At 53.2% G+C, this 17,963-nt stretch overlaps 5 protein-coding genes and 1 non-coding gene across 6 annotated transcripts; 5 read left to right on the forward strand and 1 right to left on the reverse strand.

Moving 5' to 3' along the window:
- Positions 1-2,090: 2,090 nt before the first annotated feature.
- On the forward strand, positions 2,091-3,785 carry CLUP02_05694 (uncharacterized protein; the record flags this gene model as incomplete). The annotated part of the gene is made up of 4 exons (XM_049284700.1): positions 2,091-2,103; positions 2,167-2,579; positions 2,634-2,826; positions 2,881-3,785. 4 exons carry the CDS (start codon positions 2,091-2,093, stop codon positions 3,783-3,785), a joined length of 1,524 nt encoding a protein of 507 aa, XP_049141843.1.
- Positions 3,786-4,441: 656 nt separating this feature from the next.
- On the forward strand, positions 4,442-4,508 carry CLUP02_tRNA083. The gene has a single exon. It is a non-coding gene; the product is annotated as a tRNA-Lys (tRNA).
- A 626-nt stretch (positions 4,509-5,134) lies between these two features.
- CLUP02_05695 (cyclophilin type peptidyl-prolyl cis-trans isomerase/CLD) lies at positions 5,135-10,861 on the reverse strand (the record flags this gene model as incomplete). Its single annotated transcript, XM_049284701.1, has 17 exons — positions 5,135-5,186; positions 5,334-5,416; positions 5,509-6,503; positions 6,551-6,655; positions 6,705-6,732; positions 6,789-6,794; positions 6,857-6,884; positions 6,931-7,944; positions 8,020-8,067; positions 8,104-8,122; positions 8,212-8,294; positions 8,370-8,462; positions 8,521-8,572; positions 8,720-8,828; positions 8,902-9,033; positions 9,092-10,777; positions 10,835-10,861. 17 exons carry the CDS (start codon positions 10,859-10,861, stop codon positions 5,135-5,137), a joined length of 4,560 nt encoding a protein of 1,519 aa, XP_049141844.1.
- A 35-nt stretch (positions 10,862-10,896) lies between these two features.
- CLUP02_05696 (uncharacterized protein) lies at positions 10,897-12,392 on the forward strand (the record flags this gene model as incomplete). The annotated part of the gene is made up of 5 exons (XM_049284702.1): positions 10,897-10,971; positions 11,042-11,104; positions 11,229-11,352; positions 11,411-12,161; positions 12,218-12,392. The coding sequence occupies 5 exons, from the start codon at positions 10,897-10,899 to the stop codon at positions 12,390-12,392; spliced, it is 1,188 nt and encodes a 395-aa protein (XP_049141845.1).
- An 846-nt stretch (positions 12,393-13,238) lies between these two features.
- CLUP02_05697 (3-deoxy-7-phosphoheptulonate synthase) lies at positions 13,239-14,545 on the forward strand (the record flags this gene model as incomplete). The annotated part of the gene is made up of 4 exons (XM_049284703.1): positions 13,239-13,283; positions 13,317-13,374; positions 13,431-14,333; positions 14,388-14,545. 4 exons carry the CDS (start codon positions 13,239-13,241, stop codon positions 14,543-14,545), a joined length of 1,164 nt encoding a protein of 387 aa, XP_049141846.1.
- A 776-nt stretch (positions 14,546-15,321) lies between these two features.
- CLUP02_05698 (cytochrome c1) lies at positions 15,322-16,638 on the forward strand (the record flags this gene model as incomplete). The annotated part of the gene is made up of 4 exons (XM_049284704.1): positions 15,322-15,387; positions 15,539-15,693; positions 15,836-15,898; positions 15,966-16,638. The coding sequence occupies 4 exons, from the start codon at positions 15,322-15,324 to the stop codon at positions 16,636-16,638; spliced, it is 957 nt and encodes a 318-aa protein (XP_049141847.1).
- Between the last annotated feature and the right edge of the window lie 1,325 nt (positions 16,639-17,963).

The following is a 17,963-nucleotide window of genomic DNA, read 5'->3' on the forward strand; positions in this document are numbered from 1 at the left end:
AGAGGCAAGCATCTTCAGCCAGTTTTGCCTCTGCTTTGTTGCCACATCTGAGATTACACGGCAGTCCTTCTTTCAATTGCACGTCAAGGCTCAGCGAGCTCCTGATCCTGCTTGTGTCCCAGTACTTCGGTCAAGCTTACGGATCTACGGGTTCCTTCTGCGATTCTCGGTTACGCAAGCGAAAGATGGCCAACGTGAGATTTTGGGCCCGGTAACAGCGGACGAGGGGGCGAGGTTGCGAACAACACTGACTCCGTACACCTACCTATATCACAAATGAGCAACTTACAGCACAGCCTGCATGCTTCATCACTCTACGTATAACCCTCACCGAAGACTATGGGTGAGAGAGGCTGAGAGCAAACACACTTCCTCTAAAGGGAACAGGCAGTTGAAAGACCCCATCTTGAGCTTCATTAGCGCCCGCGGTCGTTGACCACGCCAGAAGGAAGTCAAAAATCAAGCTCATTGTCCGACTCCCTGGCAGTTCCAGGAACAAGAAGAAAAAAAGCAGGAACTAAGAGACTCGGGTGACTCGAGCACAAAAGAATACACCAAAAAAAAGGCCACGCCATGCCACCTCGCCATTAGCTACCGTGTTTGCTCAATCGCCCAATTCTCCATCTCCCCCGACTTCTGCTTACCGCCCAGCCTGCATGTGGCTGGAAGACCATCACGCACTTTTGGCCGTTGATTGGTCGCAGGCCGTTGCGCCAACGTGCAAGCATGCGGCATTCGGAGGCGGCTGCACCATCTGAGCCTATCACAACTGCAGCTGTCCGACAGGGGGGAGGCGGGCGGCAGCAAGGGTTCGAAGTTCAAATGTCGATTTTGGAGAGGAGTTGGCGCCGGTGGTTGATCAAAGACCCGTGGGCATGAGCAAGGGTGGCCGCAAGCCTCTCTCCTCTTTCCAAACTTCCGTCCAACCACATCTTTGTCCTGCCGTTGCTACTTCACCTGCCTCCTCTCAATTTGGATAGCCATGTCCAATCACCGGCCTTACGTGCATCGTCGAACCATGCGGATGCTACGACGTATGCCGCCAAGCTCCAGTGAGCCTTTGTCGAGGCGAGGAGGGCACGAGGGCCGGTAGAGAAGGGAGGAGTAGGTATCTGGTAGACTGGTCCTGTCTGTAAGCTGGAAGGGCCGGCCGGTCACTCTGCGAGATGGACGAGTGTGCATGCTCTCTCTCACTTACTCTATCTATCTCCCTCTCTTCCCCTCTCTTGAGGATGCCTATTTGGGGGTTGCTTCCAATATTCTATATTCGTCTGGATGTTGAGAAATGCGCGCAACTCTTGGCTTGACAAATCTCCTCTCAGTGCCTTGTTCTTCTCAGACTCCCATCTCTCCGCCTCTGAATCGGAAATCCGTCTCTAGTGTTCAACCGTTCTACAGACTCCCATCATATCCCGATATATCCAGTAACCGCCGGCTCATATAATAAGAAACTCGCCAGTATCAAAGTCTCCGCTCGGATCAGTGATCCGTGAGCTAGGAACAGACGACTTTTGAAGTGCAAAGTGAGTGAAAGAGTCTCGAAGCACCTGCCACCGAGCCAACCAAAGCTCGGCGCCACCTCGTCCACTCTCCTGGGCGTCTATTTCCATCACGACCGAATCGCCGACCTGCAACTTTGGCCTCTCACCTATCAGAGCCCTGCTCGACTTCGCGCCATCCTACCCTCCCACGCTACATGTAGGAATTCCCCCATTCCGCTTCGTCCCACTTACACCTTGCTGATCTGCCCGCCCCCATGCAGTCCAACCCAGGTCCTGCAGTGCGTGAGAGGGCCTCTGGCTTGGGTCCCTCATCTGTTCGAGGTTGCCGGCGCCAATTCAAAACTACCTGCTCCCCCGAGTGACCGAGTTGTTGGACCTCTAGTTCCTCCCTTCCGACAGCTGGTCTCTCCGAAATCTGATTCCCATCGTGCTTCATTCTTGCTTTGATCACCGAAATCTGTTGCATGTCCCGAAGTCGGTCTTCCTGTTGGCGACCCAAAGTCTAAGGGGTGCCTTTCCTATATACTAGACACGCTTCTCTTGCTGCCACCTTTTTCGTCGTCCGGAACACAGTCACATAGCACAGCCATGGCTTCCCAAGGTATGTCTGTTGTCTAGGTTTGGTGATTTACTTCAACACTGTATGCTTACACTTTCATGACAGAAGATAGAAGGCGGCCTGCCGCCCTCAACCTCGCCCCGGCCCGATCAGCATCCACAGACTCATCCTCCTCAGACTCATCACTCAAGCCTCCTCGCACGCCTCGCTTCGCGGAGGCAACATCAGTTCACTCACCCGTCGACGGCGTACGGTCACCGTTCGCAGACCCCGTCAGATCAGAAGTGCCTCAGTCCCAGCCTGGGGATATCGGGTTCGGTTACATCAACAACAGCGGCGGCAACCGCGAGTCCGTCGCCGTTCCCATGACTCCCAGATCACCGCTCAAGAGCGCCATGAGGGTGCCCGGAACACCAGCGAGGAAGATTGTCGAGAACCCGCTCAGCCCGACTTTCCGCGAGGAGGATATCTTGGAGAAGCGTGAAGCGGCGACCGACAAGGAGCAAGCACGCGACTTGGTATGTGTGCTCTGATCTGACAGGCTATACATAACGCTAACTTTGACTGTGTAGAAAATCAAGACTCGCGTCCGTATGGCAAAGTTCGCTCTTCGTGGGGTCAGCTTCAGTTGCAGTTTGATTATCATCTCTATGCTTGCCGCCTCTTTCCAAATCTTCAACGCTACCAAGCGTCTCCCTGCCCAAAGCGGTCTGCCATCATGGGCTGAAGGAACCGCCATCTGGCCCCAGGTCCTGGTTATCACTAGTGAGTCGAGGATTCATATCTCAAGTCTTTGCCGTTTTCTAACATCCTTCGCAGTGTCTTCCATCTCCCTCGCAGTCTGCATCGGCGTTCTCCTCGCTTACTGCCGCGGCGGCCACCAACGTGCCGAGAAGGTAGCAACCTATTACACCCTCTTCGCTATCGGCTGGTTCATCCTCTCCATGGTCATGTGGGCCATCGCCGCCGGCCTCTTCCAGTCGAGCCGCAGCAACGGCGGCGGCAAGGACATGTGGGGTTGGTCGTGCAAGGAGAACAAGCGCGCCGAGGTCTTTGGCGAAAAGGTCGACTACGCACTCATCTGCCGCCTCCAGAACTGGGCCCTCATCTGCATGGTCATCGAGATCGTCATCGACGTCATCTGCGTTCTGCTCTACAGTATCGTCTTCTACCGCTACTACACCAAGCGCCGCCTCCACAAGTCCATGGACATGCGCGATCGCGCCCGCTCCGACCTCTACCTCGCTCAGCTCCGCTCCCAGTCCGCCCCCAACACTCCCGGCCTCAAGTCCCCCGGCCTCTACTCCCAGTACGCTCTGTCCCCTCGCCACCCGGACAAGACGTTCGAGAGCCTGTCCCGCATCGAGGAGGCCGGCGCCTCCCCCTTCACCCCCGGCACCCGCTTCGTCGAGCCCGAGTCCAGCTTCGGCAAGCCCAAGCCTGCCTTCCAGCTCCAGGCGCCCCCGACAAAGGCGCGCGCGGCGACCAAGCCGGGACAGGAGGCGTACACGCCCACTTCGCCCGAGGGTCCCGGTCCGGCATTCCCCTTTCAGCAGCAGCAGCAGGCGCCGTCATTCCACCAGGAGCAGCCCCAGGCTCAGCAACACGCGCCCATGGCCGCGGACGAGCCCGTCTACGACGCAGTGCCCATCCCCGGCGCCTATGCCGACGCGCCTGTCAAGAGCCCACCGCCGCACCAATACTCCTTCGGCCAAGCAAGATAAGGACGACTAAAAAAAGACGAGCAAAAGTAGGGATGTTGGAAAGAAAGAAACGGTGTGATGATCATGAGGACGAGTGAAAGAACGTCAGAGCCTGCGTGTGTGCGTTCCAAAAAGGAACAACTTCTTTTTTATCCTTTTTTCTTTGTATTCAGCTGAGCTGGCTTTTTTTTTTTTTTTTTAACAACCACAAGACCCCCTACCACCCACTCACGCCTTTCTTCATCTCTCTCTTTTGACAGGATTCTACTTTTATATACCATTCTGGGCGTTGGGAAAGGAGGGAAATCTCAAAGAACAGGGTCAAAGACTTTGGACCTTTGTTGCAATTTTTGGGACAAGGGCGATATATTTACTTCGGTGGTTTATAGCAGTAATTTCAAACCCAAAACAAACTGTACAATTCGGAACCAGACTTGACTCTTTCCCTTGTCCTTCTATGTGACTGTTGTCTGTTCTTTCTTCGATCTCGCTCCGAGTCATTGGTGCAAGCCGCGGCGGACCCCCGGGCCCCATTTTACATACCAGGTCTTCCGTGCCCTCGGAGACCCTCATCCACCCCATCCACCACAAACCCCACGACAGAGATCCCACAAATCCAACCCGGTATGAACCACCTCGTCGCCATCCACGATCACCAATCTTTAAACAGCCTGCCCGGCTAGCTCAATCGGTAGAGCGTGAGACTCTTAATCTCAAGGTTGTGGGTTCGACCCGTAAGCGCCATTGCCTGTCCCAAAAGATCACAACATTCGAGTAGCACGACTAACACACACCAGCCACGTCGGGCTCAATTCCCGTCCGCGATTGACGCAACATATTTTTTTCCTTTTTTTCCTTATTTTTGACCTTGAAGCTCGTCTTTAGGGCTGTTGACTTTTTGATCCTCCTCGTTTTTGCTCGGATTAAATCCTAAAAGATACATATACACTTTTATGTAAGTGATGTGTTGTGATGTAGCGATGGGAACTAACGATGGTGGAGGAATGATGTATGACCTGTAGGCGCCTTTGTGGTAGAAACCAGAGACTCTTGGGTACCAAACTCCCCTCACACGAGATCATCACCTGGTGTTTCGCCCAACTTCTCACTATCACTCGCTCTCTCAGCCTTGCCTCAGCCTAAGAAGACAGCCGGGTAAGGTATCAGGATATTCACATTGGATCCTTGGACTGTAAAGAAACAAGTTCAAGGTCTGCGCTGCATTATCAGGCAAAACCGTTAATTACTGTGATAAAACGAAAAGACTTGTGAAATCACGACCTGGTACGTGAATTGCTGCCAGCTCTTATATATCCAGCCCAAGCTTTCTCTCTCAAAGTCAAGTAGAAAACTTCGTTCAAATCATGATCTCATAAATATCGTGAAGATGACAAAATATGCTGGTACCCGTATGATGCTTCCCTGGTGTGCTCCCTGTCAACATCTCTATCCAACTCCATGCTTCGTTCGTAAGTTAAAAAAGACAACTGAAATTCCTTCAAACACGACAATACCGGTTGCTGGCATTTCCCATCCTTGAGGGAAAAGAAGGAGAGATGCTTAAGTCACCCAATGAATTCCGTACACAGCAAAGGCTCCCACGGCTGCCCCGTAAGCCACACATTTTCCATGAGCACTCTCGCCTTGTAGACCTATTCAGAAAAAAAAGTCAGTTCACAGGTCACCAATCATGAAATCAGTGTTACAAGACAAAAATCTTAGCCAAGCTCGAGTTCGAACATACCTGCGTCATCCCATTCCTCTCCACACTCCGAAACCTCTCCAAAATCTGGCTCCTCTGCGGCCTCTCCAGCGCATGACACCCAGCTGTGAACATGGGAAACAAGAACCCCGTCTCCGCCGACCCGCCAGGCGCAATACCCTCCAAGCACGCCACGATCCTGCCTACCGGTCCCTGGACGTCTTCGTGGCCAGGCGGCTTACCCAGGATGCGCCTGTGTAGGTGCACAAGCCCAGCCCAGTGGAATGCCTCGTTCAATTGGACGATCTCCCCCCTATTATCCCGCCCTTCGATTTTGATGCCGGTGTCCTGGCCTAGGTTCTGGCTCGGGGTGTTGATGGTAGTAATATGCCTGCTCGGGCAGGACGGCTGCGCCATGCTGTTAAAAAGCTCCTGCTCCAACAACTGAGCCCGCTCGACACAAGCCGCATTCGGATACCAGGCGAGTTGCGGCGAGGAACCGCTTAGCGCGAATCGCTGCTCGTCGCAGCGGCGCGCCAGCTCCGCGATCTGGGCTAGGATCTGGACACAGCGCGTGGTGAAGCCCATGACGCAGTCAATCTCATCCTGGCTGTCGCCGGGATTGTGGACCGTATACTCAAGCAGCCAGAACCTCGAGGAATCCGCGTCGGGGACGCCACCACCGCTCAAGCTCCCCAGGACATCCAAGTACGCGAACCAGCTCCACAGGAAGGCACACGCGCTGTCCTCCCGTAGACCGTTCTCGGCGGTCCTGCGCAGGTCCGCCAGCCGCCTCCACATGAGCGTCCGGGCCAGGTTCAGGTGCCGCTGCCAGGGGATATCGAACCCGAACGCCGTGGGCGAGATGATCTCCAGCGAGGCGAGCATGATGGCGGTGGCGAGGCTCGTGTTTGAAATGATTTTGTCCTTGTCGTTGAGGGCCTGCCGCAGTGCTGGAAAGATGTCCTGCACCCAGATTGCTATCCTCATCTGTGGTTCCTTCTTTCCGAGAAGTCTTGACCTATGGGCGGCTGTGACTAGGTCGTCAGATCAAGACGATGGAGCAGACAGGAGATATAATTACCCGAGTAGGCCAGGAGTAAGCTGAGGAGGTGGTCGTTACCGACAGCCATCTGCGGCAGAATCGTGCGAAACGGGTTGGATTGGGGGTCGTCATAAGGCACGAGAACTATACCTGAGTCAGTAAGCTTGAAAGTCGGAAGAATAGAACCCCTTACCCCTGGCCGTATGGTTCAAAAAGTGATGCTGTCGTTTAGACATTAATTCATGACTGGAGACAATGAGATTACTTGGCTACCTACGAAGTACTGTTCATCAATGTCATCAGTGTCATTTAAATATCTACTTGGAGATCCAAAGTCTGACTTACAAGGATATTCATTGGGTTTTCTCGAAGCCTTCTATCAGTCAGCCTCGAACTGGTCAAAGATAGTAGAGACTCACTTGGCGGGGATGGGCTCAATGCTTCGCGGTATCCATATCGGAATAGGCTGGCCATAGTACCAGACCCTTGGCATCGTGCCATTAATGGTCCCGGATTGTTGGGAATAGGATCCACCACACATAGCTTGGAGGCAGTGCCTATAATGTCTAGTAGAAGATGCTGTTGAAGATATGGATCCCGCGTCATCATTCTGGGCAATGTCAGCATCTGGAATGCCAAGATCGAAGCCATAAAATGTAGCTTCTTCTGATACATTTTGCTTGCATTCAGAGTTGTACAGAGGCGGACCAGATGGATGAATTACTCCCTTGTTTGCACCATGCATAACGCGGGAAGAACTCGAGATTAGATAGTTCACAGATAGTCGACTATCTTCTGGAGACGCCGGTGAAGGAAGGCTCAAGACAGGCGATCTCGTCTCATCGTCAGGCTTGATCACCAACGAGACGGGCGTCAAGGGGGAACCGGTCGACGTTGAGATAGCACCCGAGGTTAGGAAAGACGTGGGAGAGCTTTGCCCGATTAGAGAGATTGGCGAAGATATGCGGCCGTACTGGCTCGATATATCCGGTTGACCTGTCTCAGCGAGGGATTTGGACCTCTTGTATAATCTTGACGAAGCGTTTGCAGTCGCGGGAACGATTCGACGGAGGCTTGATGTCGAGGAGTGGTCTCGTGCATTGTAGTTTGGTGCACTGCGCGGTGGAGCAAATAGGGCGCCATTCTGGTGCTGGATCAATCGGGAGGACGTATTCTGAAAACTCAAGTAGTCATCACAAGTCTCTAACTGCTCAAGCTTTCTTTTCCCTGCCTCGACGCCGACAGGAGCAGCGAGGACGCGTTTCGTTAAAGGCTTCGGATCCGAATTCTGAGTCGGGTTGCTAATGGTAAACGTATGATTGAACGGCGGTTGTTCAGTGCGGGAGGAGTCTTTAAATGGCTGAGTGATCCCCGTGAGTGTTCCCAAAGAAAGAGATCTCTTCGTTCGACGGCCCTCCCAATTTAGTCGTACACTATAATCGCAAGGCTCCCCAGTGCGTTGGCAACTGTGTACGTACGTTAGCCGTCCACCGATTGTAGTCTCTCACGCAGATAGTGTCCCAAAGCCAACATCACTTTTGTACAGATAAAACGAACTTGATACACGTTGGGTGTTCCTCACCACATTTCACTTTCCGGGCTTTGCACGGCCTGTGGGCGGGCATGTTAGTCATCTGAAGACGATAGTTAGACTGAAAGCAGGCCATATACATCAACGCTACAGAGCGTTGTGAACTTACCAACAACCATTTCGGCTTCGACGTTTCGGCTCCGGCGCCCCTGGCTTCTTCGGACGTGGCATACTGGACCAGAAACCTCGATCCTGGCAATGAGAAAGGGACGAGCCGAACCGAAAAGGGGCGGGGTCAAGGCAGGTTGATTGGCTAGTTCATGCTACGCGAACATGCAGCGCAGGTAGGGAATCCGGAGGCCTGCGTCTATGAAATTTCCATATGTGAGATGGTTGAGCGCACTGTCTTCACTATCAACGCTGAAGGTAAGTTGTAGACTACGTTTGAGACCGCTTGCGACAAGGCCGGGTCGCCCACTTCGTAGAACGGATGTGCGCGCCGTTGAACAAGAGGTACGCCCAAACGTCGTCTATAAGTACGGGGTGTCACTGGCGGGCGAGATCGGGCCCGAATTGGGTTGCGGTATGGCAGCGCCGATTGCGGGATCGTAAGCGGCCCAATGCTGGCCTTTTCGCGTCCACGTGAACAACATACAGCCTCACTTAGTTGAGTGGACTTGAGCTGATATGCAGCTGCATCGTGAGGCCCGTCTGTATCAGTTGCGAGGCTTGCGGGGATGCTGCATCATCGAATTGCTTTTTCCACTCCATTTCACTTATGCCCTTCTGTGGGGGTCTGTCGAGCAGTCTGGTCTCATGTCTTTCATTACTTGGCGTCTTTCGACGGAACGGGCTATACGATGTCGATGTTGAGGATCTTGATGTCCTCCTCTGGTCTCTCCTTATACGTCCGCGCGTTCTCGATCTTGTGGACAACGTCGAACCCTTGGGTTGCTCGCCCGAAAATGGTGTGCTTCCCGTCCAGCCAAGGCTGTTTGTGACTGTTAGGACTGCATTATATCTAAGTCACCGAGTTGGGTTGTACTCACCGTCTTTTCCGTTGTAATAAAGAACTGACTGCCATTGGTGTTTGGGCCTGCATTAGCCATGCTGACTGTGTATGGCTTGTCGTGCTTCAGACTGCTGAATTCATCTGCGAATTCCTTTCCCCATATACTCTCGCCACCCGTGCCGTCGCCGAGTGGATCTCCACCTTGGATCATGAACTTGCGAATCACACGATGGAAGATCGTATTGTTGTAGTAACCACTCTTTGAGTGGGTGACAAAGTTCTCAACAGCCTTGGGTGCCGCATCGGGGAAGAGACGAATGTGAATGTCACCATAGTTGGTGTGGATTACTGCGGCGGTTCCGGTCTCTGCTTTCTTGGCCTCTTCTGCCTTCTTCTGGCCAAGCATTGTAGGCTTCTCGTTCTGAACGTCTCGCACTGACTTTGAGATTTCTTCGTCATTGGTAAACAAGTAAAATCGCTGCTTGTTGACTCCTGTCGTTATCAAGATGGGGTCTCTGGACTCGGACTCCTGGAGCAGGGGATTGGCAGAAGCACCCATCTCGACTGTAGTAATGCCCTTCTTCTGCGGTTGACCTTGGTATATCGCCAGGTTGACGGCTCTGAAGTTCTCTTCTTTACCGTACACCTTGACGATCTGGTTGGTATAGGTATTCAGCACTTTAACGCCGGATATTGAGCCGTAAAGAATAAAGTTGCCAGACTCGTCAAAAATGACGTTCGCCTTATCTCTGTACGCTGTCGAGTCAATTTCTCGCTCGACCGCGAACCTGCGGCCGAACTCCACAGTTTCGAGTTTTTGCAGTGCCAAACCAGCATGCTGCATATCCTCAATCACTTGAAGAGATTCGTCATATGTTCGATACAGCTTTCCAGACGCAAAGTCAAAGATTCGGATTTTCCTGTCTGGCTGAGAGAAGGCGGCAAATTGCTTGCCTGTCGGTGAAATCGTGATAGATGTCGGCACTGCTTTCGCCTTCTTGAAGTCGAATAAATTTGTTGAAGCCTTGAATTCGAATACATTGTCCGGTTTCTCGTAGTCGCCGCTTGGTCGCCAGTACTCCAGCATGCCCTTGTCGTCCGCAGACAGCACGCAGTCGTAGGCACTATTGAAAGCCATGATTGAGACCGGACTTCTGTGTAGAGACTTGATTGTGTGAATCGGGTCTTGCCTCTCTCCCCTGCCATCGAAAATGTGGATTTTGGAGTTGGTTTCCTCGGACACCGCAAGGAGAGGTAGCGAAGCCCCTCGGTTGTGAACCCAGCAAAGACATCTCGGCACAAAGGTCAACTTCAGCATCGCCAGAAGATCAAACGTGATGACATCGAAGATTTTAACAGTCTTGTCTGCCCCGGCGGTTGCAAAGCTTCTCCCGTCCTGGCTGACGGAGACGGACCTGATCTCGTCCGCATGTGCCTTGAACTCCTTGACGAACTCTATCCCCTCAGCCACCTTTTTCCAGAATTTGACGACACCGTCGACAGATGAGGTAATAATGAAGTCCGTCAGAGGCGTCACTGTAACGAAAGACAGCTGCTCCTTGTGCATCAGAGACTTGGAGTACCGGGTTGACTTGGGCAGCGCAGCAATATAGAGCTTCTCGTGTGGAAGCACGCGACGCTTCTTCTTCTTTGGTGCTTCGGAGGGGAGCTGGGGACCCATATCGTCATCGGAGGAGCTGTCTAGCCACGCCGTTAGTCCAAGCTTTGTCGGAAAGAGTAGTGCTAGAACATAATTCTAGATCGCATCGTGTATGCTTACCGTCATCTTGGGCAACAAGGTCCGCATGACTTCGTTTGTTGGTTATGGCATCGTCGTCAGCCATGTTGTCGATGCTGGAGGTCAAAGGCACAGCGACGGCGAGTGTGGTGACCGTGAGTGCAGGTGCTCGTCTTGTGGTAAGGCTGAGATGGAAATCTAGGAAGCTTGTGGTAGTTTGCAGGAAGCTATGTCAATTGATCCAATCAGATGAGGGTACCGGGGAAGTGGCAGCCAACGTACAGCAGCCTTGCTGCCGGCACTGGACCCACTGTGAGCTGCTTCTTAGTTTGGCTTTAGCGGCCGGCAACACATGCCGCGGGCTGCGATGGGGCATCCAGGATTCCAGGTTAGGGGGCCTCCGTGGATCTTTTGGTGACACTGGAGGTGCGATCAGGTACGGGGCACCGCGCCGCCGGGATCCATCAGTGACCTCATGACGAAGCCTTCCGAAGGCACCGGACAGTTGCAACTTGCCGCGGTCCGTCAGCCTGACGATGCATCAGTTGGAACCCTGATTAGTCGGCAACGACTTTTTCTTCCAAAGGAAGATAAATAAATAACAAGTCACCCTTGTAGCGAATCTCACCTTCATAAAGTTTTCGTCTCAAGGCATCAACGACATACGACGACCCAATCCCTCGGATTTCTCTCCCTCCCGTTCCTCAACAATTCCTTTCCTTTGGGCCCGTCTCGTTGCGGAAGTGCCATCTCATCCCTTCTTTTACATCAAACTACCTTACACCAGAACTACAACTGTGGGACAAGCAACATCATTGTCAACATCGAGACAAACTAAGATGGCCAAGCATCAGTTACAGCGGCTGCAGTCGCCGTCCCGGACAGCGTCTCTGTTGCTGCACGTCACCGGCATCGTATCGTTCATCGCATCCTTCAACTTCCTGAATGGACTCACTCACGACATCTCCATGGGTTTCGGAGGAAACTACCAGCACCTCACCAATATCGGCCTGATTTTGTCGTTTGTGACATTTGTGATAGGGCTGCTGGCCGATATCACCCTCAGCCCTTCATTGTTTGCTGTAAAGAACGCCCTGTCGACCACGGCAGCACCGCTTGAGGTGCTCATCAGCATCTTGTACTGGGGAATCCGCTCCATTGATAAGCGATTGCTGATTCCCGAGGGATTCGAACTTCACTGGCTACCGGACGTTGGATTCCACCTGGTCCCTGCCGTGGTCCTGTCTCTGGACCTTATTCTGTTCAGCCCGCCATGGACGATTCGCGCATACTCAGCCATGGCCATTAGCATGATCTTCGCCTTCCTGTACTGGGGCTGGGTTGAGCTGTGCTTCAGCAGGAACGGATGGTAGATTAAAGGATTACCCTCTTCGACCCATTGTATAGCCCGCTAACTAGATGCAGGTACCCCTACCCTATTTTCGATGTCCTCAACACCGTACAGCGCGTGGGGTTGTTCACTTTCTCAGCCGCGCTGATGACCGCGAGTACCAGTCTCTTGAAGTGGGTGTATGGCCGATTTAACGGCTATGTGAAGATGGAGAAGGAGGCTTACAAGCCCCTGAAAAAGACGATCTAGACTTTGATGGAAGGTGGTGTGTTGTAGATTGATGCCAAGGGTTCGTGGGGTTCCAAGCGACACCGATGATGTTCGATACAGATTTTGAAGTTTTTGGAGCAATAGATTGGATATGGTTAGAGGATATGTCAAATTAGGGCGCCTTTGGAATAAAACCAAGGTACCATACCTTCCTACCATGTGCTCCAAATATTCGTCCCCGATAGGTTGAAGGAGAAGAAGCTACGTAGACATCCCACCTCAGGGCAAGTCAAAGTCGTCCAAGCACTGACTACAGTCTGCAATAGTAATGCCCGTTCTTCGGTGCTGTCGCGGGCATTTTCCAGGCGGTGAGACCCATCTTGTGGCGCCATTGAGGCCGGCTGGACAGGTCCACAGGGGGCAACCCTCACGTCACGGCCATAATTCAGCGAGAAAGATGTGGCAAGGATACCCCTCACTGTTGGCCCATTGGTTCACTGGTGGCAAGTTTGCTTGCGCTTGCATGAGGCGGGTGGCCCTGACTTGAGGTTACGCAGTAGGTTGGTGGTAGTGGTAGTCAAGGTGGTGTTCAACTTTTTTCTGGGTCCGTCTTCGGCGGGGTACTGCCGGCCGGGGTGGCACTGGGCAGGGGGACGAATGAGTCTTCGCCCATTTGTGCTCAGGTCTGATGTAAGGTATTGCAGTCCTCTCGAAGCTGCCCTCCTTTGGACACAGCAACCTACAAATCCAGAAGAGAAAAAAAGTCTATTTTGCACTTTCTTCACTTGTCAACTATTTCAGTCTTCCTTTCAATCGACTCGTTCAGCATTCACTAAGCATTCAGCGTCCAATTGCACCCTGCTTTTGAAGTTCCTCGCCGCCACCATGTCTGTAAGTCAGCTCTCGCGACCCCCCGGCCACCGCGCGCAAGTACAACACCTGTGACTCACCACTTATTTGCAGAGCTTCTTCATCGAGAACAAAAATGTTGGCAACAAGGCCGAGAGCGAAGATTGGAGAAGTACAAACTGCATCGATACTTTCTCAGTCGTCAAGTCAAGCTAATTGATGTCGTAGTTCGCGGCTACAACCCGCTGACGTCGCCCGATCTGCTCCAGCATGAGATTGCCCAAACCCCCAAGTCGAAGCAAACAGTGATCGAGGGCCGTGACGAGTCCGTCGCTATCGTCAATGGAACCGACAAGAAGGAGAGACTACTGGTCATCATTGGCCCTTGCTCCATCCACGACCCCAAAGCTGCTCTCGAGTACTGCGACATGTTGCTACAAGAGAAGGAGAAGCACAAGGACGAGCTCCTCATCGTGATGCGCTCCTACCTCGAGAAGCCCCGCACGACAGTCGGATGGAAGGGGTTGATCAACGACCCGGATATCGACAACAGCTTCAAGATCAACAAGGGTCTGCGCCTGTCGAGACAGCTCTTCGTCGACCTCACCGACAAGGGCATGCCCATTGCCAGCGAGATGCTCGATACCATTTCGCCCCAGTTCCTTGCCGATCTGCTGTCCGTCGGCGCTGTTGGCGCGAGAACCACCGAGAGTCAGCTGCACCGAGAGCTTGCGAGCGGTCTCAGTTTCCCCGTTGGATTCAAGAACGGCACTGACGGCTCGCTCGGCGTCTCCATTGATGCCATTGGCGCCGTCAGACACCCTCACCACTTCCTTTCTGTTACCAAGCCCGGTGTCGTGGCCGTCGTCGGTACCCTGGGCAACGAGGACTGCTTCACGATTCTCAGAGGTGGTACTCGTGGCACCAACTACGATGCCAAGAGCATTGCTGAGGCTAAGGCTGCCCTGGAGAAGGCCGGTCTTCCCCAAAGACTCATGGTCGATTGCTCCCACGGCAACTCTCTGAAGAACCACAAGAACCAGCCCAAGGTTGCTGCAGACCTCGCTGGCCAGATTGCCGGCGGCGAGACTGGCATCATGGGTGTCATGATTGAGAGCAACATCAACGAGGGTAAGTACCTGTCTAGATCATTGCATGTAATTGCAGATGCTAATTTTCCAATAGGCAACCAAAAGGTGCCGAAGGAGGGCAAAGAGGGCCTGAAGTACGGAGTCAGCATCACAGACGCATGCATCCACTGGGATGACACCATCTCTGTGCTCGACCAACTGGCCAACGCAGTGAAGCAGCGCCGCGAAGTCATCAGCAAGAATGGTGCTTGAGTAGCTAGTTTCGAACCTAATGATTTTGTGCAACGGTAGTGAGTTCTATGGGATACAGACTAGCCACAAGGCGTGGCTGTCGACTTAGCGAAGGGATAAAGTGTGCATATACCGATAGCTGCCCGCCGTAGATCGCGGGAGCTACATTCGGTTCGGCGAGGTTGAAAAGTTTTGTAGTTTTGTCGAATAAAACCCACCTGATACCCAACTCTTTTGCTACCTTTTCAACAACATTTCGGTATTTCTCATGATGGAGGAGCTGCCGAAGACTTCGGGCTCAATGCAGTTACTGGAAACGTTGCTCGAAGTTTATCGCCCTTCAGAATAAGTATGGTAGGGGGTTTGGGTTGAAATGACTATTTTATCGTCTAATGTCGTGTTGTGATGCATGTGACAGATCGCTGCAGTTGCATCCAAGTCAGGCCAATCATGGGGGCGACATTTCTCAGTCCGAGGGTTGGCAGACGCCAGCTGTTGGGTTCACTTGGGTGAGACGGGCGATCGGAAATACGTGTGGTCAATTGAGTGCAACCGGGCAACTACGGGTAAGAGGAAGGAAGCGAAAAGTCGCCGGAACGGAAGATGTCATTGACCGTGCCCATCAGCCAATCAGAGACGTCCCATACCTAAGGCACTCGAAAACTGCCTCAAGCGATTTTCTCCTACCTCGATTGCTGTACCATAGAAACGATCTCCGCCACGAGACGACCTCCCACCAATTGCCCCATCAATCTGTTCGCGGCTGTCTCTGTAGCTGCGGATACGGCTCGCCCATCATGTTGGCAAGGTCCTGCTTGCGCTCGGCGCGCACTTTCACAAATGGCGCTGTCACGATTTCAAAGGTACGCAGATGAACTGATCACGAGTCGAAATTCCCGAGGCAATCCGACCGACCGCCAACGAACACGCCCGAGCCCGGCCTCAATGGCCATCGAAGGACATCAATGGACATCAAGGACTCTGGGGCAAATTCGCTGACGATGATTGATACAGCGTGCCGCCTCTACTTCCAGCGGCGCTGGTGCCGAAGCTTCCTCTAGATTGAACCTCGCCGCCGTCACGTCGACGTCTCTCGCCTTGGGCTCCATGGCCTGGTACTACCACCTCTACGGACCTTCCGCCAACGCTGCCGCACCGGCTGAGGAGGGGTGAGTCTTTTGCCTATCCGTATGCGGTCGCCGAGGGACAATTGCGCGAATGCCGCCGAATCCCTTGGGTTGAGGCATAATCGACATTGAAACCGGGGCCGACCGACAGCAATCGATCATTGAGCTAAATTATCATCTTCAGTCTTCACCCTACCAACTACCCCTGGGTTCACGAGCAATGGTTCAAGACCTTTGATCACCAGGCGTAAGCAGAACACCACTTCGATTTTTTTCGGCCATCTGAGATGTATGACGCTTACATTGAATTGCAGTCTCCGCCGTGGTTTCCAGGTCTACCGCGAGGTTTGCGCCTCTTGCCACTCTCTCAGCCGTGTCCCCTACCGAACTCTCGTCGGTACCGTCTTGACCGTCGACGAGGCCAAGGCCATGGCCGAGGAGAACGAGTACCCCGGTGAGCCCAACGAGCAGGGTGACATCGAGATGCGCCCCGGCAAGCTCTCCGACTACATGCCCGACCCCTACAAGAACGAGGAGGCTGCCCGTTTCGCCAACAACGGTGCCCTTCCCCCCGACCTGAGCTTGATCGTCAAGGCCCGCCACGGTGGCTGCAACTACATCTTCAGCTTGTTGACCGGTTACCCCGAGGAGCCCCCTGCGGGCGCCGTCGTCGCTCCCGGCATGAACTTCAACCCCTACTTCCCCGGTACCGGTATCGCCATGGCCCGTGTCCTTTACGAGGACCTCGTCGAGTACGAGGACGGCACTCCCGCTTCCACCTCGCAGATGGCCAAGGACGTTGTCGAGTTCCTCAACTGGGCTGCTGAGCCCGAGATGGACGACCGCAAGCGCATGGGTATGAAGGTTCTCGTTGTTTCGGCCTCTCTCTGGGCCCTCAGCGTCTGGGTTAAGAAGTACAAGTGGGCCTGGCTCAAGTCGAGAAAGCTCGCGTACGACCCTCCCAAGGACACCAAGGTTCGCCACTAAATTAGCATGGCAACATTTCGGTTGTCTCTGTGTATGTTATACTAGGCTCTCTAAAACAGCTCCTTTGTTAGTGGAGGCGGCAGAGACGAGATTCATCGTTGGGAGCAATATGGGGAGCGATAGAGTGTAAATCAGATGGTCCTTTTTCAATACCTGACTCCTTGATAATGACAAGACAAGATTAGAATTTCATGCGCCAAACACATGCCCACGTTTCAAAGTGATGTTCCACGAAGCAAAGTACTACCACAACTTGATGATCAAGCTGCAGTCACGAAATGAAGTAGATGAGCCTGCTTCGTGCCATCAGTGGGAAACATCTCGTCAGACGCGGAGTCAAGGAGACAGAGCTGAGTATACTACCGGTCGATACGCGATGCAAACATCGGCTGTCGCAATCAACGGTGTCTTGAACATGCGTACCCTCGGCCATTGATTCGCCGAAACGCAGTTGCACCTTACTTATTTGTAGGTTGATAGAACAATGCGAGGTTGGTACATAGATGCATGTCCGTACCCATTTTCATAACTTTTTGTCTTTCCTTTTCAGATAATCAGAAAGTTGTTTCATCTCATGTTTTCCTCTCAGACCCCTAGCTCGCACACAAAGTTCTGTGACTTTGCAGGCATTTAAAGTGTCGTTTGTCGCCGATGGCCACCCAGTTTCTGAGCAACGACATTGACTGAGGAGTGAGTGGCCGGGGTTTGCGTCGACCTTGAGCAGGTAGTCAGGGGTTGTCAATTGGTGGAAGAGACGAATCTTGGTGGGTCTTTTGGAGGTGCTCCAGCAACGTGCTCCAGAGGCCGCGCGAGTTAAGAGGACCTTGGGCTGGAAGGAAACGATCGGTTTTCCAGCGGACGGCGCGCTTTCCGAACAGTTGGATCCAGCGCTGTGTCCGCTGAGATGACTGCGCTGACAGAACAGAAGCAGCCGAAGGTGGAGAGCACGACGCCGACCAATCCTCTGTTTCCTTCGTCGCCCGTTGGTGTCCACTTCACCTCATTAAACTGGGCAACTTCCGTCAGGCCTAAAAGCTCCGAGCCGGGGCCTGGCCATCAGTGCCACCTCAAAAACACCCTGCCATCCACTGCCAGTCCTGCCAGAGCCTGCTCACATGGACGTATGTGCCTGCAGCTAACTAGCAACACCACCACTACCACCACCACCTTCCCTTCCCCCCTCCTCCAACGAAGGAGCTGCCGAGTCAAGAAGAGCGAGCGGGAAAGAGCGTACTTCACTCGTCATCAAGTCCTCCCTCTTCTTGTGAGCTCTTTCACTCTCCATTTCTGACCAGAAGCAAGCCCTCAACGGTTTGGTTCGTCGC

This window comes from Colletotrichum lupini, chromosome 3 (assembly GCF_023278565.1).
Source record: "Colletotrichum lupini chromosome 3, complete sequence".
NCBI lineage: Eukaryota > Fungi > Ascomycota > Sordariomycetes > Glomerellales > Glomerellaceae > Colletotrichum > Colletotrichum lupini.